Genomic DNA, 19868 nt, shown 5'->3' with positions numbered 1-19868 from the left:
TCAAACTTGTAATCCCAGTACTTTGGGAGGCCGAGACTGGAGGACTGCTTGAAGCCAGGAGTTCAAGACCAGCCCAGGCAACATAGCAAGACCCCATCTTTCTCAAGCATAAAAAAAGTGCCAGTCATGGTGGCATGTAAGTGCAGTCCCTGCTACTGGGGAGGCTGAGGTGGGAGGATTGCTTGAGCCTAGGAGTTCGAGGCTGCAGTGAGCTATGATCAGCCTGGGTGACAGAGCAGGACAGTCTAAAAAAAAAAAAAGAACTGTTTAGAATTTTTTTTGCCTCCTGGAGCTAAGCATCTTACCTATACACACAACCAATTATGAGGACAACATGATTTTTCAAATATTAATAGTTTGCTTGCTAACTTTCTTTAGTCTTTTTTTTTTTTTTTTAAACAGAGTCTTGCTCTATTGCCCAGGCTGGAGTGCAGTGGTGCAATCTTGGCTCACTGCAACCTCCGCCTCCTGGGTTCAAATGATTCTTCTGCCTCAGCCTCCGAGTAGCTGGCATTACAGGTGCCCTCCACTACACCTGGCTAATTTTTGTATTTTTAGTAGAGACGGGGTTTCACTATGTTGGCCAGGCTGATCTCAAACTCCTGACCTCAGGTGATCCGCCTGCCTCAGCCTCCCAAAGTGCTGGGATTACAGGCGTGAGCCACCACACCCGCCTTTTCTTTAGTATTGATGTAGCACTTTTGTTGATCTATTTAGACTTTAAATAACACGAGGGCAGAGCTACCTCTTAACTCCCTTTTCCCTCGGTAGGTTCTGAACACGTATGTGCTGATTGCCTGAATGCCTTTGGGATATCCTAAACTACAGGTGACCACTGGCAGCTAACAAAAAATGTGATTTTGTTTGCCAAGATCACTGTTTTTACTTTTAAAAATTATTTTGGAACATATAAACATCAGGTTTCACATAAAACCCCAAATATATGGCTTCTGAAAAATATGAGGATCTGGCCACAATGAGCCCACATTGCCACATAGCCACTGTGGACTGAGCTTCAGCACCTCCGCAGGCACAGGGTGCACAGGTCCCCATTTTCCACAACCCTTACCCAGCGTTTTTTTAAATAATTGGTGACAATTAACTTGGCTTCTCTAAACACTGAATTCTCAACTTTTGTATGTAAAAAAATCCAATCTGAGATTGGAAGGATACACCAATTCTCCTATTGCCAAGTCTCCTTAATGACCGCACTCCTAAATCCACTGATTTTATTTTCTTCCCAAGATATGATCCCAGCTTAACAAATGCTTACCATAGCCATTTCCAGGAGCACCCGGCAGAGAGTGGCCATATGAGTTTGCCATCTCCATGGATGCCATTTCAATGCCTTCAGGGTAATCTTCATTCTCTCCCCAAAGGTTGCTCAAGGGGCCATCACTCCTGTGATGAAATGAGGGCCGGATTGAAGATGTTCTGCTGAGCGCCCTAAAATCCAAAATGATGGATCACTATCCAACCAAGAGTATAGTATAGTATAGTATGGATTGTCATCCATCCATCCATCCATACATCCATTCATCTATCCATCCATGTATGGATGGATGAATAAATGGATGAATACATTTATCCATCCATCCATCCATGTATCCATCCATTCATTCATGTATTCATCCATCCATTTACCATCCATCCATCCAACCATACATACATTCATCCATCCATGTATTCATCTGTCCATCCATGTATCCATCCATTCATTAATGTATTCATCCATCCATTCCATTCCATTCCACAAATGCAGACTAAATGCCAACCCTCAGTTAGGGTAAATGGGCTAGGAGGTGAGAATACAAAGAGGAAAACATAGGGTATCTGCCCTCAAGAAGCTCACAGTACAAGTTGGTACAGCTTCTTAGACACAGCTATGAACAATCATACTACAAGTAGAAACTGGCGAGTATCCGAAGACAGGCCCAAGGAATTTGGAGGAAGGAGATTTCTTGCTGAGAGTTTCGGGAGAAATCTGCATGGAAAAGATATATCTGAGCGAGAATTCGGAGGACACATTCATATATAGGGGGAGGGCATTCCAAGGATAAAGAACAGCATAAAAAAAGGTGTGAGGCCAGAAAGTGCTGAATATATAAAGGAAACGCTATGAAAATCAATTAATGAGTAATGATTCTCAATTTACTACATATACCAATTCCCAAGCCTCGTCCTGGAGAATTAAATCAGAAGTTCTGAAAGTTTGGCTGAGGCATCTGTATTATTTTTAAAGTTCCCCAGTTAACTGGGTAACTCTAAGGATCAGCCAAAGTCAAGAACCACTGACCTAGAGTATAGGGTCAAGGCAAGGGGCAGACAGGAGACTTAGGAGATCAGTCAGGCTGGTCTTTGGCTGGCATCTTACATTAACATGATGTATCCTTATTCATAAACGTTCTTTAAGTGAAATTGGGTGGCCTTTCTCCAAAGGCTATGGGGACCCAGGGAAGATGAAAAGCAAAAGAGTGACAGGATCAAAGGTGGGCTTTGGAATGATGAATCAGGCAGTAGGTGATAAGACCAAGGAGGACATTTTCACCTGGTCCTGTTAACCCTACTATTTGGGTTCTAAAGACATCATGACTGCTGCACACCCAAGTCCTATATCCTTGTTCCTAGAGATAAACACAAGCCACCAGTTTTTTTTTTAATCAAATTCATAAATATTACTAGTAGAAACAGTAAATGCAAAATCAGACTCATGTTGGTTAAAACTTCACATGGTAAACATATTTACTGATTAAACCACAAACTGACTTTAAAAAATCACATCCTAGATTGGGCACAGTGGCTAGCACCTGTAATCCCAGTACTTTGAGAGACGGAGGCAAGCATATCATTTGAGATCAGTAGCTCAAGACCAGCCCGGCCAACATGGTGAAACCCTGTCTCTATTAAAAATACAAAAACTAGCTGGGCATGGTGGTGCATGCCTGTAATCCCAGCTGCTTGGGAGGCTGAGGCAGGAGAATCACTTGAACCTCAGAGACGCAGGTTGCAGTGAGCCGAGACTGCACTCCAGCCCAGATGACAGAGTGAGAGTCTGTCTCAAAAAAAAAAAGTACATTTTGTTGGCAACATAAACGTGAAAAAACTTAACCCCAGGAAAAATTAGATTTGGTAGAACTAAGTCACCCAGACTAATGCTGTCAGTGTCCAGAACTGCATCTGGTAAAATTTGTCAAGGAAAGAAAATTGACAGAAGATCAAAATCTTTTAGACAAAATTTAAATCTATAGAATCTAAACCTGGAAAAACTGGACTTGCTATTTAAAAATAGGCCAGGAGCAGTGGCTCACGCCTGTAATCCCAGCACTTTGGGAGGCCGAGGCAGGTTGATCACCTGAGGTCGGGAGCTTGAGACCAGCCTGACCAACATGGAGAAACCCTGTCTCCACTAAAAATACAAAATTAGCTGGGTGTGGTGGCGCATGCCTGTAATCCCAGCTACTCAGGAGGCTGAGATAAGAGAATCGATTGAACCCGGGAGGCGGAGGCTGTGGTGAGCCATGATCATGCCATTGCTCTCCAGCCTGGGCAACAAGAGCAAAACTCCGTCCCAAAAAATGAATAAATAAATAATTAACAACATAAAAAAACGGCCTTAAAGGAATACTGAAAATGGTGAAAATAATAATTGATAAAATTAGATTCAAATAGTGCAGATAATCAGTGAATCAAACCTGCAGTAAAGTTTTGGTGAAAAGTCATCAATTCTGACAATCTCAGTAAAATAGAAATAAAAGTGTAAAAATCAGAAGTGGTGCAAACATGGCCGGGCATGGTGGCTTATGCCTATAATCCCAGCAGTTGGGAGCCTTCTTCAAGACTAGCCTGGGCAACATGGCGAAACACCATCTCTACAAAAAAATAAAAAACTAGCTGGGCATAATAGGTGCACACCTGTAGTCCCAGCTACTTGGGAGGCTGAGGCGGGAGGATCGATTGAGTCCAGGAGGTTGAGGCTGTGGTGAGCTATGATTGTGCCACTGCCCTCCAGCTTGGGTGACACAGCAAGACCCTGTCTCAAGAAAAAAGAAAAAAGAAAAAAAAAAAAAAACGACCCAAAAAACCAAAGAAGTGGTGCAAACATATTACATAAAAAACTAATTGACTTCATGGAGTTAGATCTTCAAAAGATTTTCTGGATAACAATTCATTACTATTGATGTAATTTTGATTAAAGTGTTTGGATTTGTGAGTGTCAAGCCTTAACCTTGTTGGCAATGTAGCAGGGTCAAAGCAGTGTGGATCTAGATGTCTTACAGGGATTGAATTAGGAAGAGGTGGGATAATGGGAAGGTGATCCAAGGAAGAGATGGTGAAAGATTAAGTTCAGGTAAGGGCTTGAAGCCTCAAACTGAGAGTCCATGGCCCAGGTGAGGTCTACAGATAGGTATGTGAGTTTCACCACAACTTCAGGTCATGGAAACCATCATATATATCCCTAATCTAAACCACACCAACCAAATTCCATTGACTTAATGGTCCACCACTCAGCCTACACTCCCAATGAAGGGATATATACCCGAACTTCCCCCTGGTCATCTTTGGGGTCTCAGAAGAGCCATAATCATGACCATTCTCAGCATCTGAATAATCAGGTTCTCTCCAAGTGCTTGGCAAGTTCTGATTGTCCTCAGCGCCGGGATAGTCTGGCTCCCCAAAAAAGGGTGGAGAGTTAGGTTGAATGTCAGCGCCTGGGTAATCAGGCTTTCCCAGAGAGTCTGTGTACGGATTGATTCTAAAACTTGTGTGTTCTAGATTCCTTCTGGAGCCTGGATGGTTCAAATTGGCTCTAGGTCCAGGATGATCAGAGTTGCTCTGAGCTCCAGGGTAGTCCGGTTCTAAGAAGCCAAAATGATCTGGATGTGTTCTGGAGCCTGCATAGTTTCCACTGCTGCTAGAGCCTGCAAAATCAGGATTTCGTTGAGATCCAAGGTAGTCTGGCTGTCTGGATGATGCTTGGTGGTATGGATGACTCTGAAATTCACTATAATCTGGCTCTGGTAGAGAGGTAGGGTGGTCTGGGCTTGTTCTAGAGGCTGCAGAGTATGCATTGCTTCTGGTGCCAGAATAGTCTGGATTACTCAGAGATCCAGGATAATTTGGTTCTGCCAGAGACTCAGGATAGTCTGGACGTGTTCTGGAGGCTACAGAGTATGGATTGCTCCTGGTGCCAGGGTAGTATGGATTGTTCAGAGGACTTGAAACATCTGGATAACCTGAGTTTTCAAATACCCCTGTGTACGGTTCTGAGACCCTGAATAGTCAGGGTAATCTGGGTCTTCCTCATATCCGTTATTCCTGTAGTAGGCAGACATGTTGGTATGGACTCTTCACCTTGGAGTGCTAAACTGTCCCAGCATTTGCAATTACTCAGGGATCTTTTTTTTTTTCCACCTGAAAAACAAGAATAAAAGAAAAAGTCAGATTTTTTTTCTCTTCCTTCCCTGCAGAGATTGCAGGTTATCTTCCAGTATCTGTACTCCTTTCCTTCGTAGTTGGGTACACAACTGCCTAGAATGAAGACTATGCTTCTAGCTTCTCTTGCACCAAGGTATGAACACGAGGGTGGTCAATGGGATGAGAGCAGCAGTGATACATCCAATTTCCAGGCTGTGCTATTAGAGGAAAGAAGTTATTCCTCCTTTTCTCCCACTTGCTTCCTGTGGGCCGGAATGCGGAAATGATGGTGCACCATCCTGGGTCTCGCACACAAAGCTAAGACCTGCATTTGGAATGAACGCACAACAGAGGAAAGGATGCCGAGTTGCTGGTGACTTCACAGAGCACAGCCATTGTATCAGCTCAGACTATCATGTGAGAGAGAAATAAAATTATCTTGTTTAAACCACTGTTTTTGTGGTCTTTAACACACGCAACTAAGCTTACATCTTGAACAATATATTCCCTTGGTTATGGGGGAGGGGACCAGTGAATCAAAGAATTGAAAGAAACAAGGACTTTTTGTGCTTTTTGATTACGCTTGAGGTTCTAGGGTTCAAAGCATAAATTAATATGAGTGCATAAAAGAAAAATAGTTAATGGAAACTAGAGGACTGGCATATGTAGACAATTGCTATGACCCCTTTCAATTTGAAAATAAGATTTTATGAGCTCCATAAGCTCCGATCTACAGACCACAGCATACTTTTGTTAAATTTAGCCCAAAGCTACCTCCTAACATATTTTAAGTTTGGCCTAAAGAGTTCTCTGTACATAATGAACTGTGACCTAAGTGGAGATGTCAACAGACTGTAACCTATTCCTGTACCAATCACTGAATTCGGCCAATCACAGGCAGCCAATTGTTCAAACTGTGTTCAAATAAGGCAAATGCTGAGCTTTAACCAATCCATTGTTCCTGTACCTCACTTCCATTTTTTCTACGTCACTTTCCTTTTCTTGTCCATAAATCTTCTTTGACCCAATATGCGGCAGCACCTAAGTCCCTAAGAACTTATTCTGGCTGGGGAGGCTGTCCCATTAGCAAATCATTCTTTGCTTGATTAAACTCTGTTACCTTTAATTTGTCTAAAGATTTTCTTTTAACACTTTGAAATAAGAGGTGATGTAGTTTTAATTTTCTTTTCTTTTCTTTTTTTGAGATTGAGTCTCACTCTGTAGCCTAAGCTGGAGTGCAGTGGCGCAATCTCGGCCCACTGCAACCTCTGCCTCCTGGCTTCAAGCAATTCTCCTGCCTCAGCCTCCTGAGTAGCTGGGATTACACTAATTTTTGTATTTTTAGTAGAGACAGGGTTTCACCATGTTGGCCAGGCTGGTCTCAAACTCCTGACCTCAGGTGATCCATCTGTCTCGGCCTCCCAAAATGCTTGAATTACGGACAGGGGTCACCATGCCTAGTTGATCTTTCTTTCTGTTGTTTCTTTCCTTCCTTCCTTCCTTCCTTCCTTCCTTCTTCCTTCCTTCCTTCCTCCTTCCTCTTTCTTTCTTTCTTTCTCTTTCTTTCTTTCTTTTTCTTTCTTTCTCAGGGTCTCTCTCTGTCACCCAGGCTGGAGTGCAATGGTACACATAGCTCACTGCAGCCTCGATCTCTTGGGACTCGAGTGATCCTCCCATGCCAGCCTCCCGAGTAGCTATGACCACAAGCATGCATCACTATGCCCAACTAATTTTTTCATTTTCTGTAGAGATGGGGTCTCCCTATGTTATTGCCCCCCAGGCTGATCTTGAATTCCTGAGCTCAAGTGATCCTCCTGCCTCAGCCTCCCAAAGTGCTGGGATTACAGGTGTGAGCCACTGCACCTGGCCTCCAGTGTTCATTTCTAAGTGTGCTGGATATCTGTTGTTTTTACTTGTCTACTAGCCACTTCCCATTCTGCTGGTATCAATGTCCTGAGTTTCCTCTGGGCATCATTCCCTCCCTCGCTCTTGGTCCAGGTGATACAGGAAGGGCTGATTGCACTCCTGACCGGTTGACCAGCTCCAGGATGGTCACGTGACTCAGGTGTCCACAATCCCTCTGGTCACAGGGTGTGGCTCAAGAATGGGCATGTAAACCTAGTCAGTCCTCCAGGACCAGGACAAGGCTTACTGGGAAAGAAGTACTCTTATTTCACTGAGGTGTCTAAGGGGATAGAATATATACATAAGCCTGGAGATTCCGATGTCATGTCAGAGGGAATAGAGAAAAAAAGTAATTAGTAGGGGGAAAATTTAAAGAATCAATAGAATTTGTTGGCTGATCCAATAGGGAAAAAGTGAGAAGGAAAATAAAAGACAAGCATATCTCTACAGTTTCAAGCCAGCATGATGAGATGAACAGTGATGTTTTTGAAAGAAGGAAGTAGGACATTTTTAAAGCTCAGCCAACTTTTACAAGTTTATCTCTCTGTAAATGACAAGGGTTAGACTTGAGTAATCAAAGCTAAGACAATATTAAATTTCTGCCAACACCTGCAGTCTCAGAATGTCTGTGTGCCAACCCTCGTCTATATTTCTCAGCATAGTTGACGTCTGTGTTTCATTATTGTGTCCCTGCACGGCATCCATTTCTTGCTTTTGTGGTTAACACTTTTCCCTGGGTAACACCTCTCCCACACTGTCAGTCCCTGTGGGCCAGGTGTGGAATATGACCCCTCAGAATTATTTTCTTCCTGGTGACATTGATTCTGTCAGAGCATACGACCCAGTTAAATCCAGTGAGATTCAATTCTAGGAGTTTTATCAGAACTGTAGGGAAGAGAGAAGCTCTGTCTTCTGCTGGCCTTGGAGCTAGGAAATTTTATTTTATTTTATTTTTTGAGACAGATTCTCACTCTGCATCCAGGCTGGAGTGCAGTGGCATGATCACAGCTCAATGCAACCTCGACCTCCCAAGCTTAGGTAAGCCTTCTCCCTCAGCCTTCTGAGTAGCTGGTACTACAGGTGTGTACCACCATGCCTGGTTAATTTTTGTATTTTTATAGAGACAGGGTTTCTCTATGTTGCCCAGGCTGGTTTCAAACTCCTGGGCTCAAGCGATCTGATCTCGGCCTCCCAAAGTGCTAGGATTGCAGGTGTTAGCCACTGCACCTGGCCAGAGTTAGGACATTTTAGACCTGAAGCTGCCAGTGGTCACCAGTGGAGAAGGGCCTAAGAGTGCTGCCAACAGGGAGGAGAACAGAACGAAGAGATAAACAGAAAGAGGAGCCAGATGTTGATGACATTGTTTAAACACCTGAATCCAGCCAAACCTGAAGGCAGCTGGATACTTGAGTCATTACATTCTCTTTTTGACTAAAGTGGGTTTGAGTTGGGTGTCTATCATTTGCAAATGAACAAAAAAGAATTCTGACAAATATGCCAGTTTTGCAAATAAGAATGCCTATTCAAACTGTCTGTAGTACTAAGAAGACTAAATGCTGTGCTTTATTGCAAATTACTTTTCCTAACATGAAAAATGACCCCATTTGTTTACTTGTATTCTAAGACTAGAAAGTTATATTTATGTTCCAGAAACTTCCACAGCCTAACAAAGCCCAAAGCTATTACATCTAACCAGCTAAATGATGCCTAGTAAATTCAAGAAATTGAAAACAGATACAACTGTATTGGTCCAAGAGAAATGAGTAATTCTACCAAAAGATAAGAAAAATGCTCACAGAAACTGTTTTTCTTTTTCTTTTTTCTTCTTTTTTTTTTTTTTCTTTTTGAGATGAAGTATTGCTCTTTCACCCAGGCTGGAGTTAAGGGACGCCATCTTGGCTCACAGCAACTTCTACACCCCCATCCCCAGGTTCAAGCAATTCTTCTGCCTCAGCCTCCCGGGTAGCTGGGATTACAGGTGCCTGCCACCATGCCCGGCTAAATTTTGCATTTTTAGTAGAGATGGGGTTTCATCATGTTGGCCAGGCTGGTCTTGAACTCCTGACCTCAGGTAAAAACCTACCTCGGCCTCCCAAAGTGCTAGGATTACAGACGTGAGCCACTGGGCCTGGCCAGAAACTATTTTTCATAAGAGCCAAAAGTTGAAAACAATCTGAATGTCGTTCAGCAGTGGAATAAGTAAATGAATCGTGGAATATTCATCCCATGAAATACTAGAGAGAAGCAACAAAGACTGAACTTCTGCTGCATGAGATGTCATGGATGAATGTCACATGGATGAGGAAAAAGAGTTGGACACAACAGAGTTCATACTGTATAATCTTTCTACAAAGTTCAAGAGCAGGCAAAGTAATACATGGTGACAGAAGTCAAAATAGTGGCTACCTTGAGGAAGGAAAGAGGTGAGTGATGACTAGGAACTACATGAGGGAATCTCTGGGGTGCTGGCTGATGATCTTGAGTGGTGGTTAAAGGGAGGCATACATGTGTGTGTTGTAAAAATTCATCATGTTTCACACTTAAGAGTTATGCACATCTCTGTAAATCTATACTCCTAAATTTTTTTTTTTTTTTTTGAGACGGAGTCTCGCTCTGTCTCCCAGGCTGGAGTGCAGTGGCAAGATCTCGGCTCACTGCAACCTCTGCCTCCCGGGTTCACGCCATTCTCCTGCCTCAGCCTCCCGAGTAGCTGGGACTACAGGCGCCTGCCACCACGCCCGGCTTTTTGTTTTTCGTTTTTTTTTTTTTGTATTTTTAATAGAGACGGGGTTTCACTGTGTTAGCCAGGATGGTCTTTATCTCCTGACCTCATGATCCACCTACTTCGGCCTCCCAAAGTGCTGGGATTACAGGCGTGAGCCACTGCACCTGGCCTATATTCCTAAATTTTAAAAAGAAAATGAGAAACCAGAAGCTGTAACGTAAAACCTTTCGATTCTCCCAGGACCCACCAGTTGAAAAAAGCGGTAGGGTTTTGGTTCACAAGTATTTCCAATTTTCTTACACATAAATCAAAGAAAATCAGAACTAATGAAAACAAAACCTAGGTGAAGACAGGTCTTCTAGGTGAATATACGTTACCTGAATTGAATCATCTGTCTATGTGACGCTATGAAATGAAAGTGGTTGGGAATCCAGCCCTTGGTGTCAGATAGAACTGGGCTTAGTTTCCATTTGCTGGCTGGGTGAACTTGGGCAAGTCACTTAACCCCTCTGAGTCTGTTTCCTGAACCATACAATACTGGCAATAATATCTCATAGTGTTGTTGTAAGGAATGAACAAGATAAGGCACAGAAGGCGGCCAACATCAAGGAAGCCGTCACTGAATGGAAGCTATTATTTGACATTATATTTAATGATGTACAATGTAAACTCTGGCAACTTCCAAAAGAGATAGGAGTCAGTACACAATAAAAGTCATATACTCAACCAGGACATGATTAAAGAAATAGGAAATGGGCCAGGCATGATGGCTCATATCTGTAATTCCAGCACTTTGGGGAACTAAGGCAGGAAGATTCCTTGAGGCCAGGAGTTTGAGACCAGCCTGGGCACCCCCATCTGTGTGTGTGTGTGTGTATAAAATTAGCTGGGCATGGTAGTACATGCCTGTAATCCCAGCTACTCAGGAGGCTAGGTGGGAGGACCACTTGAGCCCAGAAGGTTGAGGTTGCAGTGAGCTATGACTGCATGATTGTACTCCAGCCTGGGCAACAGAGTGAGACCCTGTCTCAAAAAAAAAAGAAAGAAAAGAAAGAAAAGAAAGAAAAGAAAAGAAAGAAAGAAAGAGAAAGAAAGAGAAAGAAAGAGGAAATGTCTTATAATCAGGTACAGGAAGGGGCAATCCTACAAAATTCCCAGGCTGACATAGTGACTATAACTGAGAACTAAATTTTGCCCTGAACTTCTTATTAGCCAAGACTAAAAGGGAATGACAAGTTATCTAATATTCATTATTTGTGGGAATAAAAGGAACTACATCAATTTTTCAAGCGGACTACCCTTCCTCCCAAGATCAATTTCTGAAAATAATTTATCATGAGAACTCTTTCAAAAGGGATCGAATAACATTGTAATGAAACCAGGACTCAGGGTCACCATCAAACAAAGCACTCAGAAACTCTAACTCCAAAAGGGGCTGCAGGAGTGGAGTTGGGAAGAGATTCTGGAGTCCCCTCCAGGTCATTGTGATGCAGGGAGACAATCACATAAGGCTGTCTCTCACATACGGCTATCTCTGGCCAATGGGCTATGAGCATAAGTGACTGTGTCACTTCCAAGCAAAAGCATTCAAAAGCCAAAAGAAAGAGACCCTCTGGTTCCCCTTCCACTGTCATGGGAACCAGTGATATTCCCAAAGGGGACCCAGTCACCAGCCTGGGTTCCTGCGTGACTGCATGGATCACAGCCCACCTATACCTACCCACATTTGCTTTTCATGAGCAAGAAACAAACTTTTATGTTTTAAGACATTTAGATTTTGAGATAGTTTATTTTGATGCAGCAGAGCTTAGACTAGCCTGACTGACACAAATCATTTTGGTCTTTGTTTTGAATCTTTGACAAATTTATATATACGTATGTACATATATAACTTCATATTGTACATGTATATGTGTATTATATGTGTATATTATATGTATATATATGCACACAAAGACATGCATACAATGTATGTATATATTTACTCATATCTACATATATAATAGATCTACATATATGATATACATTATATATACACACACATTTGTATAACACACATACAAAAATACACATAGATTAGATAGATAAACAGATACACAGATGGGTAGATAGATGATAGATAGATAGATAGATGGATGTTATATGTGATCAGCCAACAATTAGCTTCAAGTCTGTTGGACAGTTCTCTGTTCCAATGTCATTTGACAAGAGCTTGTGTATTGCACATCTGTTTCACAGTTGGGAACAAATGCTCTAACCACTACCACCAGCGCTGCAACAAATACCTAAACAAACAAAGAGCTAAACCCACAGAAAAAGATTGGGGAAGAGAGAGGAGGAAATGGCATAAGGAAATAGTCTCACATTGATGTCAAATGAAGTGGGAGTGGCCTTCTGAGAACCTTATCCTTAGCTTCCTGTTAACTATGAGAGGAATAAATGAGAGATCCTGCAGGTTCAAAGGAATGATACTGTTTCCTGTTGCCTTGGAAAAAGCACCAAGAGGGTACTATCTTACTTTTTTTCTCCCTAGTTTTTGTCTCTCTAGCATCTCCTCAATGAGGGCTATTGAACCATCTATTTCAAGTCCTCCTTTCCATATCCCATTTAGGGTTTCTCACTTCACTGTTTGAATGGTTTTTAATCACATGCCCAAGCAATGACATGTCTTCTAAGGCTGTTAATTGAGGACTCCTTACTTGATGTTGCAAGGCTTCCTGGTTTGAATGGGTCATCCAACTATCTTGTGTTTGGCATTCAGCTAATTCAGAAATCTTCAAGGGATCAATTACATCCTAGAATATGGATGAGGTCACATTCAAGCTATTTACCTGGCTCTCTGCTGCCTCCCACTTCTCCCAGCCTCAAGCTAACATAAGGCCAGGTCAGCCACCCACGAGTTCTGCTCTGCACCATCAAAATGATCTCACGAAACCCAGATGCTCAGACAGAATCACTAAGGATTGTCAGGCCAAGTTTTGTGTATAATGACAAAAAACTGGGAGCAATTCAAAAATTCATCAACAGGGGATGGGCTGAATCAGTCACAGGACATCTGCACTGTGGAATACCATGGAACTGTCACAAAGAATGCTTTAGATCTACAGGTGCCAGCAGAAGATGGCCAACTATGATTCTTGTCTTTAATCTCCTTTTCCCATCTCCCACCCCGGGCCTGGCTAGAACATGTGATCATGCAGCCTATAAATTGTCCAAAGGTTAATTTTTCTAATTGAGGCCATTTATTACCTGAAAGACCCGAAAGAGAAACCAGGGCCTTACAAAGCAGCAAATTGACGAGCACCAAGAGCAGGAAGTTGCCCTGGCAAAACAAGGGTACAACGTCCAATTTCAGCCGTACGTTTTGTCTTCTTCTTCTTTTTTTTTTTTTTTGAGACAGAGTGTCACTCCTCCTCTTGCCCAGGCTGTAGTGCAATGGCGCGATCTCGGCTCACGGCAAGCGTGAGCCTCCTGGGTTCAAGCGAGTCTCCTACCTCAGCCTCCCGAGTAGCTGGGATCGTAGGCGCCCACCACCACACCCAGCTAATTTTTTGTATTTTTAGTAGAGACTGGGTTTCAGTATGTTGGCCAGGCTGCTTTTGAAGTCCTGACCTCAGGCGATCCACCTGCCTCGGCCTCCCAAAGTGCTGGGATTACAGGTGTGAGCCACCGCACCCGGCCCCCACGTTTTGTCTTCTAACGGGGTGAACTTTGTCATGACAGAACCCATGATTAACCTCTCAACATAAATGAAATCAACGTTCTATATGCTAGTGATGATCCTGTAAATGATACAAGATCCCTACATACTTAAGACCCACAGTTAAAATTATGAAAATGATTCCACAGAAGCTCTTAACTAGCTCCAATGAACCATCATGTATTTGACTTAAAACAGACCAACTAATTTTTAAAAAATTGTTTTTGCTGTGGCACGTGCCTATAATCTCAGCTACTCGGAAAGCTGAGGCAAGAGAATCACTTGAACCAGGGAGTCGGAGGTTGTAGTGAGCTGAGACCACACCACTGCACTCCAGTCTGGTGACAGAGCAAGACTCTGTCTCAAAAAAAAAAAAAAAAAAAATTGTTTTTATTGCAGAGAGTGGGGAGAGGGAAAGAAATTAGTCCCACTAAAATTCTATTTTGCCATCTAAGGACATTAAAGGCTACGGCAGGTATCACAAATGACTATCACCATTATCTCATAAAACATTTTATGGACATTAAAAAAAAAAAGAGAGGGAGACCCCGTCTCAAAAGGAAGGGTAGTTCATTTAACTGAATAAATTCAGCTGTATGAAAACTTACTTTTTTACCCTTATTGTTCTTGCTTTGTCCCAAATAGATGCTAACGTTGCACAAACCAACTTGATCTTAAGATGTCGTTGGGAACACTGGAGTCACGTGTCCATGGGTCTTGCAGGCTGGCTTTTGATGGGAGCTGGGCTGCGGGTGATTTAAGGACGGTTATAATCTGTGACGCTGGTCTGAAGTCTGAATATTCCAAGTTGCTGACTGCAGGCAGAGCCTCATGTCCTGAAAATCAGAAGACAGAGGACTTAAACTTCCATAAAAGATGGGCTCATACTATACAACCCAATCCTGTGCATTTGGAAGCAGAAAACACTGGCTCAAATGGCTTCCTGTTTTCTCTTCTCTTAAAAACTTGAAATATTAGACTACAGTGAAGCACAGAGAAGATCAAATATTAACTCATGCTAATCCTTTTCATATTAATTCCAGACTTGGATTTGTTTTATTAAGGAAATAAAACATTAGTGGTGAAGTTCTCTAATTCCTCTTCCTAATCCAATTTTCCATAGTGTCCTCTTCCCTGTTTGGAAGATACCACTATCATAAATGTGATGTATGACTTTCCAGGTCATACTGTTCATTCTGTGACCACTGTTATGAGTTGAGTTGCATCCCCTCAAAAAGGTATGTTCAAGTCGCAGTCCGCAGTACTTCAAAATGTGACCTGATTTTTAAGTAGGACTTGGGGGAGGTAATAGGACTTGGTGGAGGTAATCAAGCTAAAATAAGTTCACTGGGGTGGGACCTAATGCAACATGACTTGTGTCCTTATGAAATTTGGGCCAGGCACAGTGGTTCCTGCCATAATCCCAGTACTTTGGGAGGCCGAGGCAGGTGCATCACCTGAGGTCAGGAGTTCAAGACCGGCTAATTCTAAGAATTCTTGAAAGGCAATGGAAAAGAATTTAAAAAGAAGAAATCGCTCATTCCCAGGTATCTCACTTCAACCAAAGTTTCACCTTAGCAGTTTTGGAAGCTCCCATTCTTTCTGCAGGCACCTGATTGTGGACTGACAACTCCAGCACAAGGATGATGGCCTCCACACATGGGCGAGCGGTTGCCGGAGCACCAGGTCATGGGATGCTCACACACAGGCATATTTCAGCAGAGACGTTGATTTCATTTGCTTGCCTGCTCTTCATTGCTCTTTCTGGGTTTGCCGTATTAGTGTAATGATTACTTTGGCTGTCAGTCTCGATGCCATGACAAATAAAGGCCTACGAACTCCTTTATCTGCAGTGTGTGATGTTTAGGACCAGGAAATAAAGGTAATGTCCATAGTCTCTATGTGAGAGCATTAGCTTCCATCACTCAGTTAACAAAGCCTTCCCGTAAGTAAACATTTGTTAGTGTGAGATCCGTGTTGGCTTTTCCGAGTGTCAGGTACCTTCACAGTCACACACTTAGACTCCTTAGAGCCTAAGAAAATGAGGTCTATGCTTAGAAAATAAGGTCTATGATTTCAAGACAGCAATCACGCCTGTAATCCCAGCACTTCGGGAGGCCGAGATGGGTGGATCACTTGAGGCCAGGAATTGGAGATCAGCCTGGCTAACATGGCAAAAACCCATCTCTACTGAAAATAAGAAAATGAGCCAGGCATGGTGACTTGCACCTGTAATCCCAACTACTTGGGAGGCTGAGGCACAGGAATCGCTTGAACCTGGAAGTCGGAGGTTGCAGTAAGCCGAGATCATACCATTGCACTCCAGCCTGGGCAACAGAGAGAGCGACTCTGTCTCAAGAAACAAAACAAACAAACAAACAAAAAAAGGAAAATACAAATACAGCAAAATAGTCACATCCTCTTTTCTTTTTGTTTTTTGTTTGCTTGTTTTCCTTTCTGTAAGGAATTTTCTGTTTTCAAGATATTTATTCAATTCCCAAGGAAAGGTAATGTAAAGAGAATGTAAGATTTTTAGCTTGTTAAATGAGTGAGAAAGAGTCAGAAGCTAGAAAATGAAAAATGAATTTTAATCGCTTGAAAGGCATCACCTAAACATGGCAAAAAATCCTTCAAGGAAATAGTCTAAGGTATTGTTTTTACTACTGAAGTAACAAATGCCTCTTATAACACTGAATTAACATGAGTTCTAATATATTTTTTAAATGAGAACTGGGGCCGAGCGAGATGGCTCAAGCTTGTAATCACAGTACTTTCAGAGACTGAGCCTGCGTGAGACTGGGAGTTTGAGGATGCAGTGAGCTATGATCCATGCCACTGTACTCCAGCTTGGGCAACAGAGCAAGATGCTGTCTCAAAAAAAAAAAAAAAAAGGAAAATTTGGGAAGAAAGAATTGGCAAATGCTACCAATTAATCTTCACAAGTAAAATTTGTTTTTAAAAAAGCTAGAATGAGAAGATTCTTTTATTTTACGAGGATGTATGAAGCCTGTCAGATCTCCTTCTGCTAGCTAAGATTCCTCCTCTTTTACCATGATCCTTTCTTGGAAGGAAGTTCATGGACTAAACTCCTCCCAGCAGTTTTACCTTAACTCTGAGCCCACTTGATTAATGCTACTTTGTAACAAGACTTTCTCCTAAGACAGTCCCCAAGGTGGGCGAAGCTCACAGGCCTTAGATGTAAAGCTGGTGGATGCAATTGAATTGCAGTACAATGTTTGCATTCGGGTGCTGATGTTCTGTTTGAAGTACACAGTGTGTGCAGCTGGCTTTCATTCTATTTTAGAAAGAAAGTGACAGAAACTATAGATCCAGAGCAGTGGTTCTCAAGAGGGGCAATTTTGCCTCTGAGAGCACATTTGGCAATGTGTGGAGACATTTTTAGTTGTTATAACCGTAGCGGGGGTGTGATATTGGCATCTAGTAGATAGCTGCTAAACATCCTAAAATTTACAAGACTGGCCTCCCCACAATAGAAAATTATTTGGCCCCAAATGCCAAGAGTGCCAAGGTTGACAAACCTTGATCTAGGGCAATGCTGTCCAACAGAACTTTCTATGCTGATGGAATGGTTCTCTACCTACATGTCCAGTATGGCAGCCACTAGCCACATGTAGCTATGGGAACACTTCAAATATGGCTAGCTCGGGCACTAGATTGAGAAACTAAATTGTTTATGTATTTTTCTTCTTTCAGAGATAGGGTCTCATTTTGTCACTCAGGCTGGTGTGCAGTGGCACGATGATAGCTCACTGTAGCCTCAAACTCCTGGACACAAGTGATTCCTGCATCTTAGCCTCTTGAGTAGCTGGGATTATAGGTGTGAGCCACTGTGCCTAGCTATTAAATTTAATTTTAATTAACTTTAATTTAATTCACCATGTTGCCCAGGCTGGTCTTGAACTCTTGGCCTCAAGTGATCCGCTGGCCTTGGCCTCCCAAAGTGCTGGGATTACATATGTGAGCCATTGTGCCCAGCCAGAACTCCAACATTTAAGACATTATTGATGAGGGTGCATCTGACAACACCAAGCTTGGGTGCCCATGGGAGTCACTTGGGACCCTGCTGGAGAGGGGGGCACATGGATCCTCAGGTGACCAACATCCCAGTTTATCCAGGACTTTCCCAGTTTTAGCACTAGAAGTTCTGTGCTAAAACCCCATCAGTACCAGGAAGACCACCCCAGCCCAGGTCCCATTCCCAGAAGTTTTCATTCACAAAATCTCAAGTGGGACCTGAGAATTTAGCTTTTTATCGGGTTTCCCAAGTGATTCCTTTATGCGCCAAAGTTTAAGAATCACTGCAGGCCGGGCGCGGTGGCTCAAGCCTGTAATCCCAGCACTTTGGGAGGCCGAGACGGGCGGATCACGAGGTCAGGAGATGGAGACCATCCTGGCTAACACGGTGAAACCCCGTCTCTACTAAAACATACAAAAAAAACTAGCCGGGCGATGTGGTGGGCGCCTGTAGTCCCAGCTACTCGGGAGGCTGAGGCAGGAGAATGGCGTAAACCCGGGAGGCGGAGCTTGCAGTGAGCTGAGATCCGGCCACGGCACTCCAGCCTGGGTGACAGCGAGACTCCGTCTCAAAAATGAATAAATAAATAAATAAATAAAAGAATCACTGCAGGTCAGCCAGCGAGGAGCAGGGAGAGAGGGGGGAGGAAAAAAGCAGATTCATTACCATCACATAGAAGGTGAGCATTTAAAAAAAAGAGAAGCAATAAAAAATGTTTTAAGATGATTAAATTGCTTTTTAGCAAAACAAAACAAAAAGTGGGTTTGTGGGTTGCTTGTGCTTCAGCAGGTTGGCTACTTCTTGCTTGGCTGGATGGCTGCATCCCACCCCAGAAGAAGGAGGATCCCCCTCTCTGGGACAGCTGGAGACAAGTCAAGGTGCCCATCCTGGCTCTCGCACCCACTGAGATCTGCTAGGAGTGGGCTCTTCTGCTATCTGACAAGAAAGGATGCTGCTTACTGGAGACCTGTAGGCTACAGAAATCCGTCCTCTTTCCTTCCCCACTGTCAGTGTGCTCAGAATCCTGCCAGGAACAGTGAAAAATGATAAAGTTTAATGCTCCCTTTGGCTAGGGATCCTCCCTGTTCTCTATCACTGGGTCTGGGAAAGGTGGCAGGAGGCAATGAAGCTGGGGTGACTTTTATGCACACCCTGCATGTATGGGTCTGCATCAAGTCTCCTTCTTTTAAAGGAAAAAGAACCTCCTTCTGGATCCACCTTGGGGGTCAGAAGCGTAGCTCTTTATGAGACTAATTCAGATTCTTATAATAGTCCTATAATGCTTAAACAAGTATTATATAACACACCCCAAGTATTATTGCTCTGGATTTGCAGAGAGCAAAACACAAAATAGAAACCAATGACAACAAAACAACGTATATATATCTGTGCCAGGCACTGTTATAAGAACCGGACAGGCATTAGCCCATTTAAATCTTACCATAGCCTTAGAAACAGGTGCTATTGGCTGGGTGCGTGGCTCACGCCTGTAATCCCAGCGATTTGGGAGGCCAAGGCGGGCGGATCACCTGAGGTCAGGAGTTTGAGACCAGCCTGGCCAACATGGTGAAACCCTGTCATTACTAAAAATACAAAAATGAGCTGAGTGTGGTGGTACATGCCTGTAATCCCTGCTACTTGGAAGGCTGAGGTGGGAGAATCGCTTGAACCCGGGAGGCAGAGGTTGCAGTGAGCTGAGGTCATGCCACTGCACTCGAACCTGGATGACAGAGATCTGCCTACAGGTCTGCTTACTGGAGACCTGTAGGCTACAGAAACCTCTCTTCTTTCCTTCCCCACTGTCAGTGTGCTCAGAATCCTGCCAGGAACAGTGAAAAATGATAAAGTTTAATGCTCCCTTTGGCTAGGGATCCTCCCTGTTTTCTACCACCCGGTCTGGGAAAGGTAGCAGGAATAAATAAACAAATACATACATACATACATATATACATACATACATGCATGCATACATACATAAAACGCTTGAGGAAAAGCTAAAGCAAGATGAAGAAGGCATTTGAGAGAAAGGGAGAAATGATATTCAAGAGACAATGGAAAGAAATCCCAGGATAACAGCTGTGCCCAGC

The 19868-nt window shown here is 43.0% G+C and overlaps 1 protein-coding gene and 1 long non-coding RNA gene across 3 annotated transcripts in view; both read right to left on the bottom strand.

The window, feature by feature from the left end:
- The window catches only part of UMOD (uromodulin), a 14007-nt gene extending 11625 nt beyond the window's left edge, over window positions 1–2382 (bottom strand). The window contains exon 1 of the mRNA XM_033219834.1: window positions 2375–2382. Within this exon, the coding sequence (XP_033075725.1) occupies window positions 2375–2382 (8 nt within the window). The remainder of the gene's footprint in view (window positions 1–2374) is intronic.
- A 2847-nt stretch (window positions 2383–5229) lies between these two features.
- LOC117087537 overlaps window positions 5230–19868 on the bottom strand; it is a 30400-nt gene continuing 15761 nt past the window's right edge. The window contains exons 2-3 of one of the 2 annotated variants that reach the window (XR_004438844.1): window positions 14354–14581; window positions 5230–5412 (exon numbers count right to left, since the gene is read on the bottom strand). This is a non-coding gene — a long non-coding RNA (uncharacterized LOC117087537). The remainder of the gene's footprint in view (window positions 5413–14353; window positions 14582–19868) is intronic. The other variant, XR_004438845.1, reaches the window with a different exon arrangement.

Source organism: Trachypithecus francoisi, unplaced genomic scaffold, assembly GCF_009764315.1.
Source record: "Trachypithecus francoisi isolate TF-2019V2 unplaced genomic scaffold, Tfra_2.0 Lachesis_group10, whole genome shotgun sequence".
NCBI lineage: Eukaryota > Metazoa > Chordata > Mammalia > Primates > Cercopithecidae > Trachypithecus > Trachypithecus francoisi.
The sequence above is the reverse complement of the archived record's forward strand: the minus strand, read 5'-3'. Positions and strand labels throughout refer to the sequence as shown.